At 38.7% G+C, this 19,859-nt stretch overlaps 1 protein-coding gene across 3 annotated transcripts in view; it reads right to left on the bottom strand.

Moving 5' to 3' along the window:
- prex1 (phosphatidylinositol-3,4,5-trisphosphate-dependent Rac exchange factor 1) overlaps positions 1-19,859 on the bottom strand; it is a 99,324-nt gene that overhangs the window by 33,586 nt on the left and 45,879 nt on the right. For all 3 annotated transcript variants that reach the window (XM_028045013.1, XM_028044847.1, XM_028044934.1), the window contains exons 11-17: positions 16,218-16,318; positions 14,605-14,708; positions 12,224-12,273; positions 10,328-10,403; positions 9,816-9,888; positions 5,408-5,553; positions 4,280-4,372 (exon numbers count right to left, since the gene is read on the bottom strand). In XM_028045013.1, coding sequence (XP_027900814.1) covers positions 4,280-4,372; positions 5,408-5,553; positions 9,816-9,888; positions 10,328-10,403; positions 12,224-12,273; positions 14,605-14,708; positions 16,218-16,318 — 643 coding nt within the window. The remainder of the gene's footprint in view (positions 1-4,279; positions 4,373-5,407; positions 5,554-9,815; positions 9,889-10,327; positions 10,404-12,223; positions 12,274-14,604; positions 14,709-16,217; positions 16,319-19,859) is intronic.

The raw sequence follows: 19,859 nt of genomic DNA, 5'->3' as shown, positions 1-19,859 counted from the left end.
AAACAAGCTCTTTAATCTTGCAGAAAAGTTTGCTGTAAGCTAGTTTTGTCTTATTTCAAGTGCATGAAGATAATTGCACTACAAAATTAGCTAAAAATACTTGGTTATGACTTTGTGTTTTTGCAGTGCAGTATGTTTTGCAGTGTTCAGCATCTTGGGCATCAAAAGAGCGGAGTAGAACCAAACAGAAAGCAAGAGACAAAAATAAAAGTATGCAGGACTATGCAGGTACAGAAAGTTGTGTTTTCATACAATAAGTGCATGTCAAGAATAATAGATATGATTGTGCTGCACACCTGGTTACTGCTGGATGGATTTGCACACATTTCCACACCAAGCTCGCAGCTCACAGTTTTAAAAAATCAGAATAAATAGGAGTGGCAATATGGACTAAAAATGCTATCGCAATATTTTATGGTACTATTGTGATAATGACAAGTATTATGGTTTGAAAAAAACTACTTATCACTCATTTTTTTGGTAACTGTATGGCACCATAAACAGATTTGAAAAAATATTCCCATTTGCAACAGGCCTCTTCAAGATGCCACTTACTTTAAAAGTGTTTTTCTATTTACCTTCAATAACTGAAATGTATCATGACAGTAATAAATCAAAAGTCTTTTCATGATGAGAAAGTTTTCATGATAACTGATAAATGTTGGGCCCTACCCTACAGGTTTTTAGTGTGATCGTCTTCTTTGAGTCTACGACCTTCGCCGGGTCAAGTTAACCTTTACACAGATTGGAAACATGCGACAACACAGTAACAGTTTCACATTTTGCTCTTCCAGGCTGTTGTTCGTTCAGATGGCTGCATGTCATCCAACGCTCTCGTTTCTCACATCTTCAGTCACGTTGTCAGAATAATGCCTCCTCTGTTTGCGGTGCTGAGGGAGCCCAATGTCCCAAGAACGGATCCGGTCGGGGCCGAGCCACAAACCCCGACTCTGGACCGCAGCCCAGCATGGACGCCATGGCGATTGGGAGGAGCCGCAGCCCCTTAGACGAGGAGAGGATGTATGTGATTACGCAGCATGGGAGCCGGATTACACGTGACTTTCTATTATAGCATCGTATATGAAAGACCTCAGTGTGTGTACGGGGGTGTGCATGTGGGGGTGCTCGTGTGTGTGTGTGTGTGTCTCAGCCCCTTTCAGAGCCCCATGGGAATCAGCAGAGCTTCATTCTCTCCTCTGGCACACAGGCCGAGTCACAATCAGCGATCCTGTTACTGCGGGAGGATGGAGGGCTAAAAGCAGATCAGCAGGAGGAGAAAAAAGAAGGAAGGAGGAAGAAGGAGAAGGAAGGACCTGGAGGAGCCTGGAGGCTTCATGGTGTTAAATAAGGGAGAGAACAGCTGAAAGGATAGAGAGAATGTAAAACTGGATTATAGGAGATAAACAGTATGCAGTACCTTGTAAGGATCTTCATCAAACTTTTAAACTTTTGCCCCATTGTGTCTCAAACATAACCACAAACTTCAGATTTGGTCTCATCTGACCTCTTTCCACATGTTTTCTGTCTCCTCTTCATGACTCTGCAAAGTTTTTGCTTTCTTCACCCCTCTTTCACAAATTCCATGTTTGCGATTTACTCATCTAATAGCTGTCATGACGACGGATTCTCCCAACTGAGCCGAGGATCTCTGCAACTTCCCCATCGGCCTCTCGACTGGTCTTTGACTAGACTTCATAACCGGTTACTTATGTTGTGTTTATAATCTAAAACACGGAACTGCCTTGTGGCTGAAAAGTGCTCGACAAATAAACTTCACCTCTCATTTCCTAGTTAGCTGCTGTTCAATTGGTCAGATTGAATAGCAGCCTCAAAGTAGAGGAGATAAACACAAATACACAATACATCAGATATTATTTTTATATTATTTTGCGGTTTTCAATGTCTTGAAAACTGTTTCCTTATGTGTCTTCCAGGTACTTTGGGCCATTTTGCAGCACAATTCAGTAACTGTTAAATGCTGTATATATCAAAGAGAACTTAAAAGAAACTTAACTGCGTAAGTAAATCCCTTAAAATTAAGTCTCTGTCTCTTTACACCGTGTTTAAAATTATTATGCAAGTGATATTTTCTCAGATTTTCTTAAATGGTCAATGCAAATGATGGTCAGTATAATTTTCAAGTCATGAACTATTACAGTATAAATCAAATTTTACTGAACAAAGCTCCCCGTGAGAGCAATATTCTTTTCAAGAATAAAAAACTCAAAATGCACTGTTCCAAATTATTATGCACAGCAGATTTTCTAAACATTTATGGATTATAAAGAACTGCAAATGGTCATTCTTTGAATGTGCAGCATTAAGTGGCCACATGTACTAAAATCAAAAGCTATTTCAATCAAAAACATCTTAACAGACCGAGTTCCATGTTAACATAGGACCCCTTCTTTGATATCACCTGCACAATTCTTGCATCCATTGAACTTGTGAGTTTGTGGATAGTTTCTGCTTGAATTCCTTTGCAGGATGTCAGAAAACCTTCCCAGAGCTGCTGGTTTGATATGAACTGCATTCCACCCTCAGATCTTCTGCTTGAGGAAACTCCAAAGGTTCTCAATAGGTCAGAGGAGGATGGTGACCACACCATGAGTTTCTCCTCTTTAATGGCCATAGCAGCCAATGACACAGTGGTATTCCTTGCAGCATGAGATGGTGCATTGTCATGCATGAAGATGATTTTGCTACAGAAGGTACGGCTCTTCTTTTTGAACCATGAAAGAAAGTGATCAGTCAGAAAGTCCATATATGGGTGTGCCGTGTTGGCGTAGGGGATAGCACAACCCATGTTTGGAGTCCTTTAGTCCTCGACGCGGCCGTCGAGGACTAAATTAATCTTCATGTACAGCTGGGCCCACTGCCACCATTTCTGCTTGTGAGTACTGGTTGGGGTGGCCCAATAGTAGGTTCATGCACCACAAGCCTCTGGAGGATCCTCCACCTTGAGGTTCCAGAGGCACCAGCAGCTTCAAATAACTGTTGCTGCTTTGTAAGGGCATTTTAATAGCTGCTCTCTTAATCCGATGAATTTGTCTAACAAAAACCTTCTTCATTATGCCTTTATCTGTACAAACCCATCTTTGTTCTGAATCAGCCACAAATCTCTTCACAGTACAATAACGCTTCAGTTTTAGTTAAATATCTAATGTTTTCATATCTTGTCATACGGCCCTACACTATCTGATGATTTTTGTCAGCAGAGATATCCTTTCTCTTTCCCATATTGCTTGAAACCTGTGGCCTGCTTAATAATGTGGAACATCCTTCTTAAGTAGATTTCCTTTAATTGAGCTCACCAGACAAACTAATCAACCCAGCTCCCTGAAATTAATTATAGTGGTTCAAAGAGCCCTGACACACAATAGCATCTATAAATTTAATAGCACAACAAAAAATTTAATCTTTATGACACGATTTGCTTATGATGAAAGAATAACTTTGTAACATGGTGTAAAGCTCAAAGAAGTAAATTTTACAAAACACTGCCTCTTTAACAATTAGACATTATTTAATAGGTGTTTTTGGCATTACTGAGACAAAATGTGAGAACCTCTTAGGCCAAGTGGAAACAGAAACTGATTACTAATTACAAATAAAATATTTCAGACAGGACAAAAGTTTGTTTTTTCAGATTGATCCATTCAGACAGCATATATTAAAAGAAAGCAAGTACGCTTCATCAATTTCAAAGATAAGTGGCTCTTTTTTATTTTAAAGTAATACACAAATGTGTGTTTTGTTATCTGGGAAATCATTCTGCAGCCAAATAGAGGAGAGCAGGAGACTGACAGCCGCCGTCAGAACAGAGGACGGCCATAACTAAGTGGAATGAACGCCCTGTGGCAGGAAGAGCGCCGTCTGAGTGTGTGTGTTACCTCCGCGTGTGTATGTGTTACCTCTGCGTGTGTGTGTTACCTCTGTGTGTCTGCGCGTTTGTTTGTAATAACTTGTGGGGACCATTTTCCTGACACATACTAGGTTGTAGGGACCCACTGCTCCTGGTGTGGACCGAAGCCCTCAAGAGGAAACACTGTTTTTGGGTCAGGGCTCAGATTTAGGACTAAGGTGTGAATTGAATTTTGGTTAGGATAAGGATAAGGTTTAGGCTGTAGAATTGAATGGAAGTCAATTGAAAGTCCCCACAAAGGTAGCCACTCAAACATGTGCGCGTGTCTGTGTGCATGTCTTTGTTACCTCTGCGTGTGTGTGTGTTACCGGCGTGTGTGCGTGTGTGTGTTACCTCTGCATGTGTGTGTATTACCTCTGCATGTGAGCCCCTGGTGACAGATTTCACCACAATGGCTTTGTTTTTCTCCTCGATCTCGAAGCCATAGTCTTCCTCCTCAGGGTGAATCTGGCACACAGACAGATTTACGCTGCTACATTGCGTGACAAATATGTTTTCTACACTTTTGCTAAAGTTACCCCCCTTTTTCCAAAAAGTGTCACATATGCATAAATCCGCATGTAAACATAAAATCCTTTGAGATTTTTGGGATTTTCTCCTCCCGTGTCAGGAGTCTCACATCCGATGATGTTCTTGGCTCCCCTCATCATACACGCCCCCACCATGAATTGAGTACGTCATCGTCAAAACCCATTAGCGTCTGCTTCTGCTGGGCTGTCTTCCTGCTGCACGGCCCTGATAAGATGGTGATCTCCTTTGTTGTATCAGAGGACATGACTGCAGTAAATAAAGAGTTCCTGCACTCCGCCTCAGTAACGGGGCAAGAGCAGAGGGGGGATCGGTTCAGCTAATCAAGTCAACGCCATTTCCACTTCTCATGGAAGGCCAGATAAGCGCGACTGCTTCCCACATTGGATGTGGAAAGAGACGTTGGCCATGCCTGTAGGCCTCCGCTGGACAAACAAGTCCCTTTCTCTTGCACCTTGTAGAATAAAACCACTCTGCTAGAACTGCTGGCTGACCTCATTTCACCTGGTAAATTAAGACTTGGTTGGACTCGTCTCTGTCTACCTCAGATTTATGGTTTTCTCAGAGTCAAAGGAACAGAGGATTCATCCAGGCTAATGCAACTGATGATAATGTGATTACACACATATACACTTTTACCTGAGGAGTGTAGCCGAATATTTGCAGAAAGAAACTGTGGCCTGTTTTTACCTCAGATACATGAAACCTCATTGTTTCCAACTAAAACGATGTTATATGTGTTTATATGGGAGAAGATAAATGCAGGGAAGTGGAACATCTGCCTGCCAGGTTTATTGTTCTTGAGATGTGTTCACAGTCATTTTATTATTAGCATATACAGTATATCTACGTATGTTCCAGATGGTGCAGATAGCACAGTGTGAAGCAGCTATTCTGAGCCAAGAAAGAGAATTTCTATAATTTGTGTGTAAATGTAAAATCTTGAAGGCTCACCACCAGGGACTTGGCCAGGATGTTTTCTATGAGTTTGAAGTCATTTCGCTGCAGCTGCTTGCTCTTAGTGCCGGTTCCCTCCGTTTCTTCATCAGCATAGAAACGGAAGAACTGCGAGTCATCTTTAAACTCGCTCTTCTCCAAAACTGAGGGATGAAAAGAAAGAAGAGCGCACGTGAATATAAAAAAAGCAGTAAGAGACAGTATGCACATCTCTCAGTTTCTATTGGTTGAATCTACAGCAAAACCAAAAGCTCTAAAATGTGATGTACTATAGAAGCAGGAAGACTTCAAAACAGAGAGGGCATTTGGTCAATTAGGTCATAAAACCATGATGCTCATCTGAGACATCTGGAGTTAAACACATCTGGGTAACAGCCTGGGGAACGCTCCAGAGAGCACAAACAGATATCTGCTCTGTGTGTGTGTGCATGTGCGCGTATGTATGTGTTAGAGCGCACTTGGGTAGAGAGTTGCTTTAACACATGGGGCACCTCAGACAGGTGAGCGCACACGGCTAATGCAAATTCAAACCCAGAATTTTTAGGAGCCTGAACTCAACAAAAACATTCAAAATCCTGCCAAAAATATCTAAATGAAATTTTATTGTTGTTTAATGTACAAAATGCTTTACATTAATTTCACCTCAAAATTTAATTGCTCTTCAGTGACATGTTTTGTTACGTCCTGAGGAATACTGCAGCATGTACTGAATTACTACTGATCTGAACTTGTTAGAAGTCCCACCAGGTTTTCTGAAGTAAGTGTATAAATTAACACTATTTTAGTTTGTCTCAGCAATTAAAAACTATATTTCGATAATCTTCCTAACAAAAAAAAGCTAAAACTTGGAAGACTCCAAGTTTAAGTATCACAGCAGATGCTATAGTTTCAGAGAAAATGAAGATGGAACATGAAATAATTTGGATTTGTTTGTCCCTTGCCAAATTTCTTTGCATTATAAAATATATAAACCTTTTATAAATATCATAAACAAGGCTACAGACTTTTGCAAACAATAGATCCACGTGTGCAATGATTTATGCAGCTGAAGTAAATTAAATCAAATTTACAGAAGTTTTAGTAAGAAAAAAACCCCTAAAAAAAATAAGATGTTTTTCCTTTGGCACCATCTAAAAAATGGGGAGTTTCTGTGTTTTAAAACTTAAAATTTATATGTGCAAAGTGGCTTGTTTTTTATTTTGTTTTGCTTTGAAATATCCACATTTATTTTTTCATTCAATTATAAGAAAACAATAAGAAATTGTTATATTTTACTCCAATTCAGATGTATTTTTTTGGAAGTAAGACATAAGAAAAATTACAACAAATTTAGACCCATTTTACTGAAGAAAAAAAAAACACTACCAAAAACTATGTTTTTTGGCACTTGCAGAGCTCCATGCAGTGTCTGGTCACTGGGCCATAAACTCAGACATTCAGATTCTTTTTATGAGCTTTGAGCCAAGAGCCTGATGTTTCCATGGGCACCAATTTATACTGAACAGCAGCATTAGATGCATTACACAACAACACACCTCTAGAAAACTAAACTACTTTCTCTGGATCACGTGTGAAATGTATTTTGTTGAGTGTAACTGAATTTTTTTCCAGGCTTCTGGCCCTTTAAGGCAACTAAATCAAGCAAATCTGAGCACTTAGCTGTTCAGAGATTTGGAGAACATCTTCCACCCAAAGACAAACTACACACACCTTCACACCACACCCTGTCAGAATGGCCGCACTCCAACACAAACCATTTATGAATATGAGTTATTTCCTGTGATTCATAAAGGCTGGGGGCCTTTAATACCTTTACACCACCTACTTAACTGAAAGGAGCGCTGGTCCGGAAACTGCTAGAAACAAGCGAGATACACACACACACACACACACACGCACCCTCCTGCGGACCCCCCCCACACACCTACAACACCCACACACATGTTTGTGTGTCTATCTTTGTGGGGACTTTCCATTGACTTCCATTCATTTCTACAGCCTAAACCTTACCCTTATTCTAACCCTATCACTAGCCATTACATACCTAACCCTAACCAAAACTCAATTCACACCTTAGTCCTAAATCTAACCCCTGAACCAAAAACACCAGTTCCCCTGGTGGGGACCAGGCTTCGGTCCCCACAGGAAGCAGTGGGTCCCCACAACGTAGTATGTGTCAGGAAAATGGCCCCACAAGTTATTACAAACAAACGCGCACACACATTTGTACATATTTGGAAATCATGTGCAAGTGTGAAAACAACCTCACTTAAGTTTATTTTGGAATGTGAAGCGATACGCTAAATTTTAAATTATTTTATCCAGTTATTTGATGCATCATTTAGTTTTTAATACTGAAAGTCTTACCAAAGTCGGACAGTCACCATTCATCATTAGTTTAGACAGTGACTGGAGTTTTGAATTAATTTACATTTCAGTTTAAAACTGCTGATCGGGTTGTGCTGGAGGGAAATCTGTGTTCGCAAAACATAATACTTACATTTTCAAATGTCATTTACATGCAGGATCCATTTAACCTGTCACAACATGGGGCTGCTGCAGTCAATTTAATCTGTATTTCGGTTTTTTCACATTGCATGCTAAGCTGTCTGAAAGGCCAACAGGCTTCAGGCTTTTATTACAGACAAGGACAGGAAAAGAAAAACAAGAGCAAAAGAAGAGTTTCAACAGACCTGCAAAAAGCAGCAGATGTGCTGACTAAGGTCTTGAGAAAGTGAATTGATTGGAGGTTAGAAGTAGCAACCGATTGGGAGGAAATGGGTCAAGGCCTTTCAGAAGGGCAGTGAAAGGTCAGAACAGGTGACACCTTCAAACAGATGGCAACGGTAGGAACCACAGAGGATCTGAGATTATATCATATTTAGCTAATGCTGCCTCCACTCTGCACTGTCACATTTTCAACAGTTTACATTTAAGTCAAAACTTTTCATTTTGATCTCATTTGACCAGAGCGTCTTCTTTCACACGTTTGCCTTGTTCCTTGTGGAAAACTGTCATGTCTACAGATTATCAACCAGTTCTCCAGCTGATTCTCTGTTTAATACTTTCCTGACCTTGTTTGTTAATTTTGGTGGAAGGTAATGTCTTAGTAGGCTTACAGTTGTTGCAAACATTTCTATTTTTAATTTATAGATTGAACAGATCTGAATGAGATAACCTAACCCTGCTTTAAACTTGTCCAAAACTTCCTGCTGTGTTTCTGTTTTTGTTCTTTGTGATAATGTTTCTCTCCTACAAACCTCTGGGGTCTTCATCGTCCAGCTGTGTGTTTGCTGACATGGGTACTTTAAACCCAGATAGACTAAGGATTCAGATGGATGATGAATGAGAAAAAATTCACAGCTTCATCTGGTTTTCACATTGTTATATATAAAGGTGCACCAAACAACATGGACGATGTGAAACAGTTACGACAGCAGCAAGCCGGGAGGCAAGGAGACCAAGATGTACCGCTGTGGTAATTAACACCAACGTAGAGCAAGGCATTGGAGGGATTCAAAAGTTTTCATGTAGCATAGATGACTGTAAATCCTACATTCTCTCTGTTTACTTTCCCACTGCCAGTGAACTCCACTAAGTCAACAAGACCTATGTTTTCCTACAAAGCAGAGATTGCTTGTTTAATCAGCACTAGAGTCCAGATAATCCCCGACACTGACACAAATAAAGCACAGTAGCACTAAACATCTTCCAAACAATTACAACCACAATCAGAGAAGTCTTAAAACTAGAATGAGAGAGAAACTTAAACTAGAGTGCAGTGAAATATGATGAGATGACAGAAGACTAAAGACTTTTTTCCCAGTCATATGAATAAGCAACACTGACCTTGTTTTAAATTGCCCAGTTTGAGTTAGGAAATGAGGAATTACTCTCATCATATCCCATTCTTATTCTGACACTTCATGCTTTAGAGCATCTCAATTTATGCTTCTTTGCGCCGTTCCAAGAATACGATAGCTGTCAGTTAGAGGTCCAAGCAGCGGTCATGGTTCAGGAGTCTGACCCAGACGGCTCTGGCAACATTCTGGGCTGGAACCCACTGCAGTGCATTGTGGTCAGCTAGGCTGTGAGAAATCAGACGGGCCATGCAAATCTATGCACCCTGTTTCTTCAAACAAATGCGGCGTATAAAAGGCAGGCGAAGATGAAATTGTTTTAGGTTGACAGCAGAACAGACTGAGGGCAAATACGGGACCAGATAATGAAGAGCAGCACCAGGGATGAGATTATTGAAACATAAACACTTCTGAATGAATTTCAAGTGCTTGTGTAAGAGAAGGAAGCACAGCGGACAAGAGATGATCTGCAATAGTAAAATGATTCACTGTGTTAAACAAGAGGCAGCAATGGTCTGCAAGTGTGTGTAGAGGAGTGAACTGACCGTGGTGCATGTAGCCACTGTTGCAGAGGCCCACACCCAGTGTCACAGCGTCCTCTCTGTTGGAGCAGTCTCCCTGGAAAACCAAACCAATGACGCAGTCAGTGGGTCAGTCAAAAGGCCTGGCTGCAGCTGCAACACCTGGGCTAAGCATGTCTCAAAACTGCCGTATGCATTCACAGCAGAAAGACGTTAAGATAACTGATCAATGAGCTTATTGATCAGTTTCTGCTGCAAAAAACTCCTTCATTGTTCCACAAAACTATACTGTACTCTGTAGACTGTACTCTTTGTCATTTGTCCAAAAAAAACCAAACATACTGACTGAATCTTTCCAGTGATTTTATAAAAATAAAACTCAGCTGGAAAAATGAAAACATTTCAACTGAATTTAAACAGGACCATTAGTTTAATAACAAGAACAAACAAATGAAAAAGCCTAAAACAAATACTGAATTAACCTCAATTTAGGTCCATTACCTTCTTGTTGCTTTGTTGAAGTGTAAGATGCTTACCTGTGAGATTAACCAGTCCACCAGTTTGCAAGCAGGCAAAACAGATTTAAAGGTTTTCAGATGGTGGTCTCTGTCCCTGAAGGAGCAACAAAAGGAAAAAAAGCAGGTGTAGTAAAATCTCACATTCATTTTTATCTTGACTGTTATGACTAAGTTTACTAACAGATGTACAATGAACCTCAACCTCCGTCCTGAATCGACGGTGAACCTCCTATACACTGCAGTGTTTCAGTGTGTATAGCAACAGACCTTTAATGTCCTTTAATGCCTTTAAGGTCCATTAAAGGCATTAAGTTCTTCACACCTGCATAATGCTATTATAATGGTGATATAAAGTGTAGACAGTTTGCAATCATCATTTGTAGCTCAGAATAGATTTTTTAACTTGTTTAAACAACCAAAAACAATAAAACAAACAAAAATAGAGAATAATAATGCACCTAAAAATCAGCTGTTCACATAAATTGGATATTAGTCAGGTTGGCCGACTGTAAACAGTGACTAGGTGGGCTGGAACTCAAAAATGCTATCTTCTTTTACTATCTTTTTTTGACCAATGAACACACCAGAGACCAGATCAGGTTGTGTTAATGAACACTGAAAGTGAAACTACTGAGGCGCTAAAAAAGGCGGCAGTGATGTAAGAAACTATTAAAAAGGTAACTGTATCTTCTGCTACGTTTTGGTTTGTCTGACTTTTGTTCAGGTGCATTCAGACTTTCAGCTGATAAAGTTTCTCTGTTCTGTCCTTTAGAGCTTTCAAAATCTGCCCATCATAAAATGATTTAAATTAAGAAACATTTTTGTAATCTTAACAATGAGCCTACAACTTTAGCTAGCTAGTTATGCTAACCACGCTAATTGCTGGAAACTGGTCATTTTTGTCTCACTTCATTTGTAAGCTACTAAAATGAAAATTAACATTAAATGCAATATCTAAGAAGTGCATATTTGAACAATAGAGTCTTTAATGCAGGAAGGGGGGGAAACATGAGTAATTATTTTATAAGTGAAGACTGCATTATTAGACAAATTAAATCAGAAGCAGCTTTATCACTCTGAAAGCTTAATAAAGCAGGAGGAGGCTTCATAATTATTAATATTCATTAATCAATAAATCACCTAAACCTTTTAATTAATTGCTGCTACAGTACCAATATAGTGCAGATTAAAAACAGAAAGACCCTGTTACATAACCGCAGCCTGGCAGAGGAACTGCCTTTGTGTGTTAATAAGATTTGTCCTCTTTGTTTGCAGCCTGAGCTTTTCAATCAGACGGTGAGCGATGGAGCCAACGATAGCAGACAAGATGGCGGCGGTTTGTGTGGAGAGACTTTCACATTACTAATTTTAAGTCTACAGTGCCTTTCAAGGTATCTCATTTAATATTTACTTGAAGTTTTAATATTAAAATAATTCAGATCAGAACCAGATATTCTTTAGAAATAAACAAAAATTAATTAATACAAATTAATTAATTTATGTAGTTTAATTAATCTGGTATTAACGCATATGAAAGCAAGGAAATAAACCAAAAGAATGAAATTTGTTTTTGCACTTCAAATTAGAAATGAACCGAAGTAATTCATCTACCTTGATTCAGTAAAAATTAAAAGTCCTTATCTTACAGTATATGCTTCCTTTAAGCACCTTCTTTAATTTAAAGTCTTAAAAAGTCTCTCACATATTCCAACATGAACAGCATAAACCTGGAAAGGTCACATTAGATGTCATGCACCCTGTCATTTCTGGCAGGGAGGCAGTTTGTTCAATGGTTACAGGAAAAGTGTTGAACTGGGTTAATGTGAGTCCTGACTATGAATATGCATCTGTGCAGCTGGAGGGCAGAAATATTAGCATATAGGAGGGGAGGGCATTAGGGGGGCAGGTACTTACTTGATGACGGGTGTGTGGAGGCTGTGGAGGCGGCAGTACAGCCTGACACCCTGTAAGAGAGGAGCATAGTGCTGCTGAGTCACAGGTCGCACATGAGTTGGATGAACATGTACCATCATTAACACAAGGCGAGATATGAAGAGTGCAGCAACTCTCCCTCAGGTTATTGATTCAGAGTCTACAACACACATTTGTTCCTAACGTTTAGATTAGCTCACAGTGAGGAAGAAGCTCTTTCTCAAAAGCATTTTTGGTGCCATGCTACATGTATAATCATTACCTTCTGCAGCTTCAAGTAAAAGCTACCTTCTGAAAATACATTTCGGTAAATTTCACACCCCATGAAATTTACCAAATGATTTCACGTAGCAATCACAAACCTTAATGTAATTGAAATCACATTTTATGTGATAGAAGGGGTGGCATTTATATTGTTTATCATTTATTGCGATAAATTTAGATAAGAATTTTGATTAAACATTGTCTCAATAAACTCCAATTAATTAAGTTGATAAAACAAAACATGTCTGTATTGTCGGAAGCGTTATTTTTACTCTTTTCTCCATTGCTTGATCAATTACAGTATCAATAAATATTAACAAATCTGAAAATATGATTAAATGCAGTTACTATGTGCAGTTTCCTTATACAAATCACACTTCGTTATGTGACTGGTTTTATAAATAGTTTTGTTTTTCATAATTCGTGTTTGTGGAGTTAAGATTGCTGCATCATGCAGTCGCAGCCGTACAGTTACCTAAAACATTAAATAGTTTCTATCAGCACATTTATCGTTATGACAACTGCACCACAAAATATCATGATTAAACTGTAAGTCCATAATGCCCACTCCTATTTGATGAATGATATTAAGGTAATGAATAACAAAAGAAAAAGGATACATTGCTTCCTGTGAGTGTGGCGTGCCACTGTACTGTAGAATTTATTCCTCTGCAGGTGGTAAATTAAATCCAATAAAACCAGCTGCCTTTAGACGTTTTCTCATTAGAAATTACTTTAATCCCAGAGTCAATCCAGAGATTTCATAAAAACCTCAGAGGTTTTCCTGAGGTCACACTGTTCTATGTCATGACATCACTGCAAACCTGCCAAGACCTGAAACAATTCATGCACAATCGGTCTTCATTCGAAAGCCAGAGATCATATCATCTACTACAATTTTTTTTTTTAAACTTAAATTCTGGTTTTAACAAGACAAAATAAAGTCTGAAACCAGAACTTAGACTCTACTTGATAATTCCCTCATTGAATCCCTGTAAAAGGTATTTGTCAAGTTTCATGTTGTAACTATAAAGTAACTATAGACATCTTTAGTCTTACTCCATGTTATATTTTGCTTCCATGCAGAAAAACATGTTTTCATGACTTTGTGTTTTGACTTTGGCTCTGGATGATTTTTATCTCATTTTAAGTTCAAGACATTAATCTTTTTACAAGAGTTTTTACTGTTTGATTATTAAAAAATGTAACTCTAATGTGATGAGTATAACCAAATATAATCTATTTTGTTTCTTAAAGAACTTTAAACTTTACTTGGTGAAAATTACTTGTTGTTTATTTACAATTTCTTCAGGTAAATCTTTTAAAGACAGTATAAATGTGTGACTCTGATAAAGTCGTAATCTGATACCAATGTTTAGCACAAAGAAGAAAGTTAATTGTGTCATGTTTCAGATCTTTTTACCTTTCAGATATCTGCTGCAAGTTACTATTTGGGTCTGCCACTTCTACTTTTGTTTTCTAGTTTCCTTACAGTTTAACACAAACATGGCACAATATGCTGACATGCTCAAGTACAAAAACTGAAGAGAAACTACAACCATCAGAATCCTGCAGAATTACTGATGAATTATTTATTTGCAAAAAAGTCCAAGTGCAAGGAGGAAAAAAAGGATAGAAAGGGCTGCAGGTATATTATCACCATTCTGACAATTGCATGCAATTGATGACAATTGTAATTGCAATTAATCAAAAAATTTTACACTCCTAATTTCCCATTATCACAATGTTTTTAATCAGTTGTGGGGATTAAGACAGTGTTTAATTGGCCAAGTACATTATTGGCAATGTTTGGAGGCATTTAAAATATGATGGTTTACCAAATTACATTACTGAAATAATTGTATAATTGTAATAGTAATTGTGATGTTGCTCACACGGTGACCACTGCAGCTGAACATATTAGGCAGCTCTGTCAGGCAGAAACCATCTTCAGTTTGAAATGTAAACAGAGTTTAAACTGTTTTTAATAGCTTCATATTCACGTTGTGATGTCACACATATCCACAGCTAGGAAATCAGGCTGCAGCCAGATTTCAGTTTCAACTGTTTTCATCAGACAGAGGAGAGAATTGGTTTACCTTTGACATGATATCTTCCAGTTCGCTGCGGGCCTTGTAGGTGCCGTCATCATAGCGGAAGCGGTACAAGACCTGTTCGTTCTTGAACTGGTGTTTGTCTGACACTGAAAGATCAGCCAAATAGAAAAATGGATTGGACTGTAGTTATTAAGTGACTAATCAGAATCCACCGCGTAAGGTCCTTGTGTCATGTGTTTGTTTTGACTTGTAAATATGAAATGATGGCTGTTAGAGGTCTCTGATTTTAATCAGTGGTTTGCCTGAAAGTCAGTCTTATGTCCGTTTTCCAGATGCATTATGGATGAGACTATAAATCTGAGTACTGCATACAAAAATGGGACATCGACTCTAGTTTGTGAGGAAACTGCAGAGTAAGACAAAAACATTATTAGTAATGCAAAAATAGAATAATTTATTTGTATTTTCTACTATTTTAGATTTTAGATCCAGATGTAGGCTGTTTCTGTATTCTGTTTAAAATCATTTTACATATTTAACTTTCTCAGGGTACAAACTAGGTCAAACATTAAAAGGAAATCTGCAGTTGTAAAATCTGTATCTGAAGAAGAAACAATAATGTTGAAATATTCAACAAAGCAAACAGCTGCCAATTCTCATAAAGCCACTACACCCCCAAAACAAGTTGCTTTTCACGAAGCCTCCGCCGCAGTGAGATGGGAAAACGATCGGCGAGGACATGACAGAAACAGAGGCAGATCGGTTCCACCACAACAAGCTGGCATTGACTCAAACAAGCTGCTGGTTTTGCCTTAGTCTAGACTTGAAATGCCCCCAAAAAAACTAAAGGAATGCACCAGGAAATGGGCTTTTGGAACGTGTTAAACATGGGAGTTATCGAGGACATGAAACCATCGTTGGGTTACCCCTGGTCCAGAGCAGATGTCAGAAGTGGGAACGTTGGCAATCAAACGTGTGTTTCAACGAGTCCAATGTGTAACTGAATGCAGAGATCAATGAGGCTGATTGTCTTTTATTGATATTACAACATGTAGGGAAAGGTTCCTTTTAAAGAGACTAACATGACTGTTTGATTTTGCCTGTAAGGCATGCATCTCTTGGCTATGAGGGGCCGTCAGTGAAAGTCTCTGGAGGTTTCCACAGGTTTTAGGAAACATGAATGTTGGCTTTCAGCAAATTTTCCATAGAGCGCCTTGTCTAAACTGTGACAGTGGATTGCACTTACAATGTGCCGCTCCAGCAACATCCTGAACAAATACATTCATGCATTATTTATGCGGTAATTTAGTCTGGAGAACCCAAGAGTGTCAATAGTAGAAATAATAAGACAAAAAAAAGGAATTTCAAAGGAAATTAAAATCCTGACTCAGGGAAACAATAAAAACTGAGTCTAACTAAAACAAACAAATCTCACACACACACACGCACCCCCGCACACACACACAAAGAGAACCACAAGTGGCAAAGAATAGTCAGAAGTAAAAAAGATTTTATGTAGCAAGTGGGAAAGAAAGAAAGAAGTAAAGGGGAAAAAAGAAAATTAGAAAGAAAGTGAGAGAGAGAGGAAGAAAGAAAGAAAGAAAGAAGGAAAGAGAAATAAAAACAAAGAGAAGAGAAGAATAGATCAACGTTACCGTGGTGAATGATGCCATTTTCCAGTAAGGCCTGTCCCAGGTTCACTCCCTCATCGGCGTTGCTGATCTCTCCGCTTTCAATCAGCCACGACACAAACTCACTGAGGGAGGAGAAGAGGAACCAATGATGACAGCCGTCTTTAAACTGATCCTCTGCTTATCGTTTAATCACCAAAACGGCAAGGCTTCAAAGCCATGAAGTGGAGAAATTACTGGTTTGAGTCTTTCAATACTAGAGATGTCAGTTCAATGTCTGTCATGTGAAACGAACAGGAAAGAGTCGGCCTGGTTTGCCTACAGCATCCCAATATGTGACTTAAAACATTCAGCTAATCAAGGGCCAAACAATGGGGGCCAAACGATAGGGCCAAATGATGGGGGCTAAAAGATGAAGGGAGGTGTTTCTGTTCAGTCTGTGCTGTTTTTAGCTCTCCTGTCCCCTGACTCCTCAGCTGGCCCACCTGTCCCCTGGGAAGCTTCGTGTTGACACGGCGGTGGAAGGTTATTTATACCCAGGGCCGTTTTTCTCTTCCAAGAAGAGCAAAATGATTTCAGTGTTTTTACTGAGACCACAGGTACAGGTGTAAAGCGTATTCTACAGATGAGCTCCTTCACAAAAATCTATCATTTCTGCCTAGATGCACTCTGGCCATCCATGTTGAAGCTCTCGTCTCGTTTCTGAGGCAATGTTGCCTAACAAATGTTTGAGGGAGAAAATGAGTTTGTTCCTCCTTCACCTCTCCTCATCTTCCTCAGATAATCAATCAGAGGGAATCTGAGAGACGATTTGTATTTATGGCTGCCATCAATAATCCTGACAAAGAAACAACATTAGCCAAAAGGTGTCTGGGTGTTTGAATCTGCAGTTCAGACTGTACATGTGTTTTCTGATATGTTTTGATTTTAATGTTTGTATGAATGTGTTTTTCACCTTTTTAAAATGGTAATTGTTTTTGGTTTGTTTATTTTATCTCTTAATCTCTTTTCATGCTCATTTCTAACTCAGGGAGTTTAACTGATGTTGAGAGGAGGAATAACAACACCAGGGGTTTGGGGGGCGTGTGCATGTGCGTGTTATGTAAGAGTCAGGTTAATTTTGCACCCAGATGTAAAGGGAGAAGATTTTATGAGCATGATGAGCCGAATGAAGGAATGTGATGGGAGACGGAAGGATGAAGGCAGGGATAAAGTAACAGTTGATTATTCATCTTGTGTTAATTCATTCTGCTGAACCTGCAAGAAAAAACAGGAAGACATATTTCCCTGGTACTTCTTGTTAAAGGGATCCTGATCAGAACTTCTCAAGGCTTTAATAAGCTTAAAAGTAAGAAAAAGTGAAAAATGGTGAACAAATGATATATTAGACATTAAATATCTATTTAAAGCTGTCACACAGTATCTAAAAGTCTTTAGGATTCATATTGTTGGTGGTAAAGTCTCTTTGTCTGCTAGAAAGGTTTCTCAGCTGCATTTTACACCATTCATCAGATGGTGATAAATGGACAAAATTGACGCAAGTTATTCTGAAAAGTTAAGGTTTTTTCCTGTCTTTAGCAACACTAAAATAAAAATTTAATCTGCATATGTATCATGAAGCAAATTGTTCTTAAGTTTTTTTTGTCAGTTTTATAATCATATAAAGATTAGCACGTTATGCACTGAAAGTATAAATAGAGATAATCCTGTAATCCCTTAATTCTGTTAAATTCAAAACTGCTAGCTCTACCAAAAACATGCAATGATTTTTTTGCCCTTTATGGTTATGGGGTTGTTGCTTTGTTTTTTTTACATTTGACAAATTATGCCCAGTGAAAGTTGTATTTGTAGAGAAAACTAGGAATCAGTATTGGTCTTTAACTTTGATTGTTGCTCTAGATTAATCTAAAAATATATATCTTATAACAGTTTTGTAATTAAAGTCCCGAAACATTCAATTGTTTTTCTAAAGTTTTCTGTTATGTGTCGGAACACCACCAGTTTTTGTTTGGATTTTCTGCTTTTTAATGTTTCCATGAGTCATAACTCAGAGTTAGTTCCTCATCAACCCTAAAAAAGCAATAAACTGTCAACTGCAAGGGGAATCAAAGTTTGGGGAAAGCATTCAAAACATAAAGAAAAACTTCAAAAGTCATCTGCAAAGACTGAAGAGATTTATCAAGACGGCTTTAACACTGGAAGTATAACGAAACCGGGCAAGATTTAAGACTTATAATAACTAATTGTGTTTTTTCTGTAAATTGGACAATAAGCATGTTTTCAACTTTCTGAGCCATTTCTCCACGTTTTCACACTAAATTGCCCAAGCTCCATTTGCTGTGTGCATCCGGCCGGGACTAGAGCCTTTCTTTTTGGAGCTAATTTATCGACTAGAACTCACAGCCTTCACATTTAGCAAGGAAGAGGAACAGACAAGACAACATTTCTCCTCATTGGAGGCAAAACCAAACCTGCAACCAAAAGATGACGGGACACAAGCTAACCCCATCATGAACCCAAATACCTGAAGACTTACCTGTTTTTAGCTGGAAGACATCTCATGGCATGAAAAAACAGGGGCAAGATGAAAAGGTAAGCTACAGCTTTAAACCCCACAAAGTAGTTTAAGTCACGAAATTATTTTAAAATCAGCCATTTGTAAGTTTGGACAGCAAATAGTTGATGGGATCAGGCTACAAAGACAACCAGTGGCTATCCAACTGGCAGTCAGCCTCTCATAATGAAATAAGGACTGAAGCTGCACTTATAATTTCATCACAAAGACAAATGCAGAGAGAGCACTCATCCACAGGACATGACAGCTGGAGACATGTGGGAGGTGCTTGATCGATAAGAAACACTGAGCCAGGTAAAATAAGGTGGATCAGACTCATAAGGAGGAGGAGGAAAGACAGAAATTACACTGATGAGGGTCATCTGTAATTTAATGCTGTTCCGAGATGAGCTGAGAGGTTTGGTACAAAACATTACAGAGTAAAGAGCATGATGCAGCCTGGGGACAGGTCAGAGGTAAAGGTGAAGTTAACCCAAAGCTGATATTTTTTTTTACCCATATCTGACTTTTCCACTGCAGTCTGAACGGCACAATGCTGACCTGTTCCCCCAAAACAACAATCAGTTTGGGGCCACGTTCATATGTGAGACTAAATCAGACATATTTAGTATGAATCTGATTGTTTTCAAGGCAACTGCAGTCAGTATGATACTGTCACTGTTTATCCGATGTTGAGGTTACCGAGCCGTTGTTACTAGTTTTGGTTTCTTTTTCTTAGCTCTCTTCATCTTGTTATGATTTGTGAACAGAGTTCTTCTACTGCACATATGGCTTGTTTTGGGGTCATAAACCGTTCACATAGAAGCAGTGGTGGGAAGTAACGAAGTACAAGTACTTCGTTACTGTACTTAAGTACAATTTTCGTGTATCTGTACTTTACTTAAGTAGATTTAATAATGGATACTTTCTACTTTTACTCCACTACATTTAACAGTAAGTACCTGTACTTTCTACTTCATTACATTTCTATATAGCGTTTCGTCACTCGTTACATCCAAGACGAATTTCAGTTTTTTGATTTGTTCGTTAGTTTGAAAGTATCCAATGGCGAGAGCAGAATCAGTCCGCTGAACCAATCCAAAGCGGGAAAT

Source organism: Xiphophorus couchianus, chromosome 1 (assembly GCF_001444195.1).
Source record: "Xiphophorus couchianus chromosome 1, X_couchianus-1.0, whole genome shotgun sequence".
In the NCBI taxonomy this organism is placed as follows: Eukaryota; Metazoa; Chordata; class Actinopteri; order Cyprinodontiformes; family Poeciliidae; genus Xiphophorus; species Xiphophorus couchianus.
The sequence above is the reverse complement of the archived record's forward strand: the minus strand, read 5'-3'. Positions and strand labels throughout refer to the sequence as shown.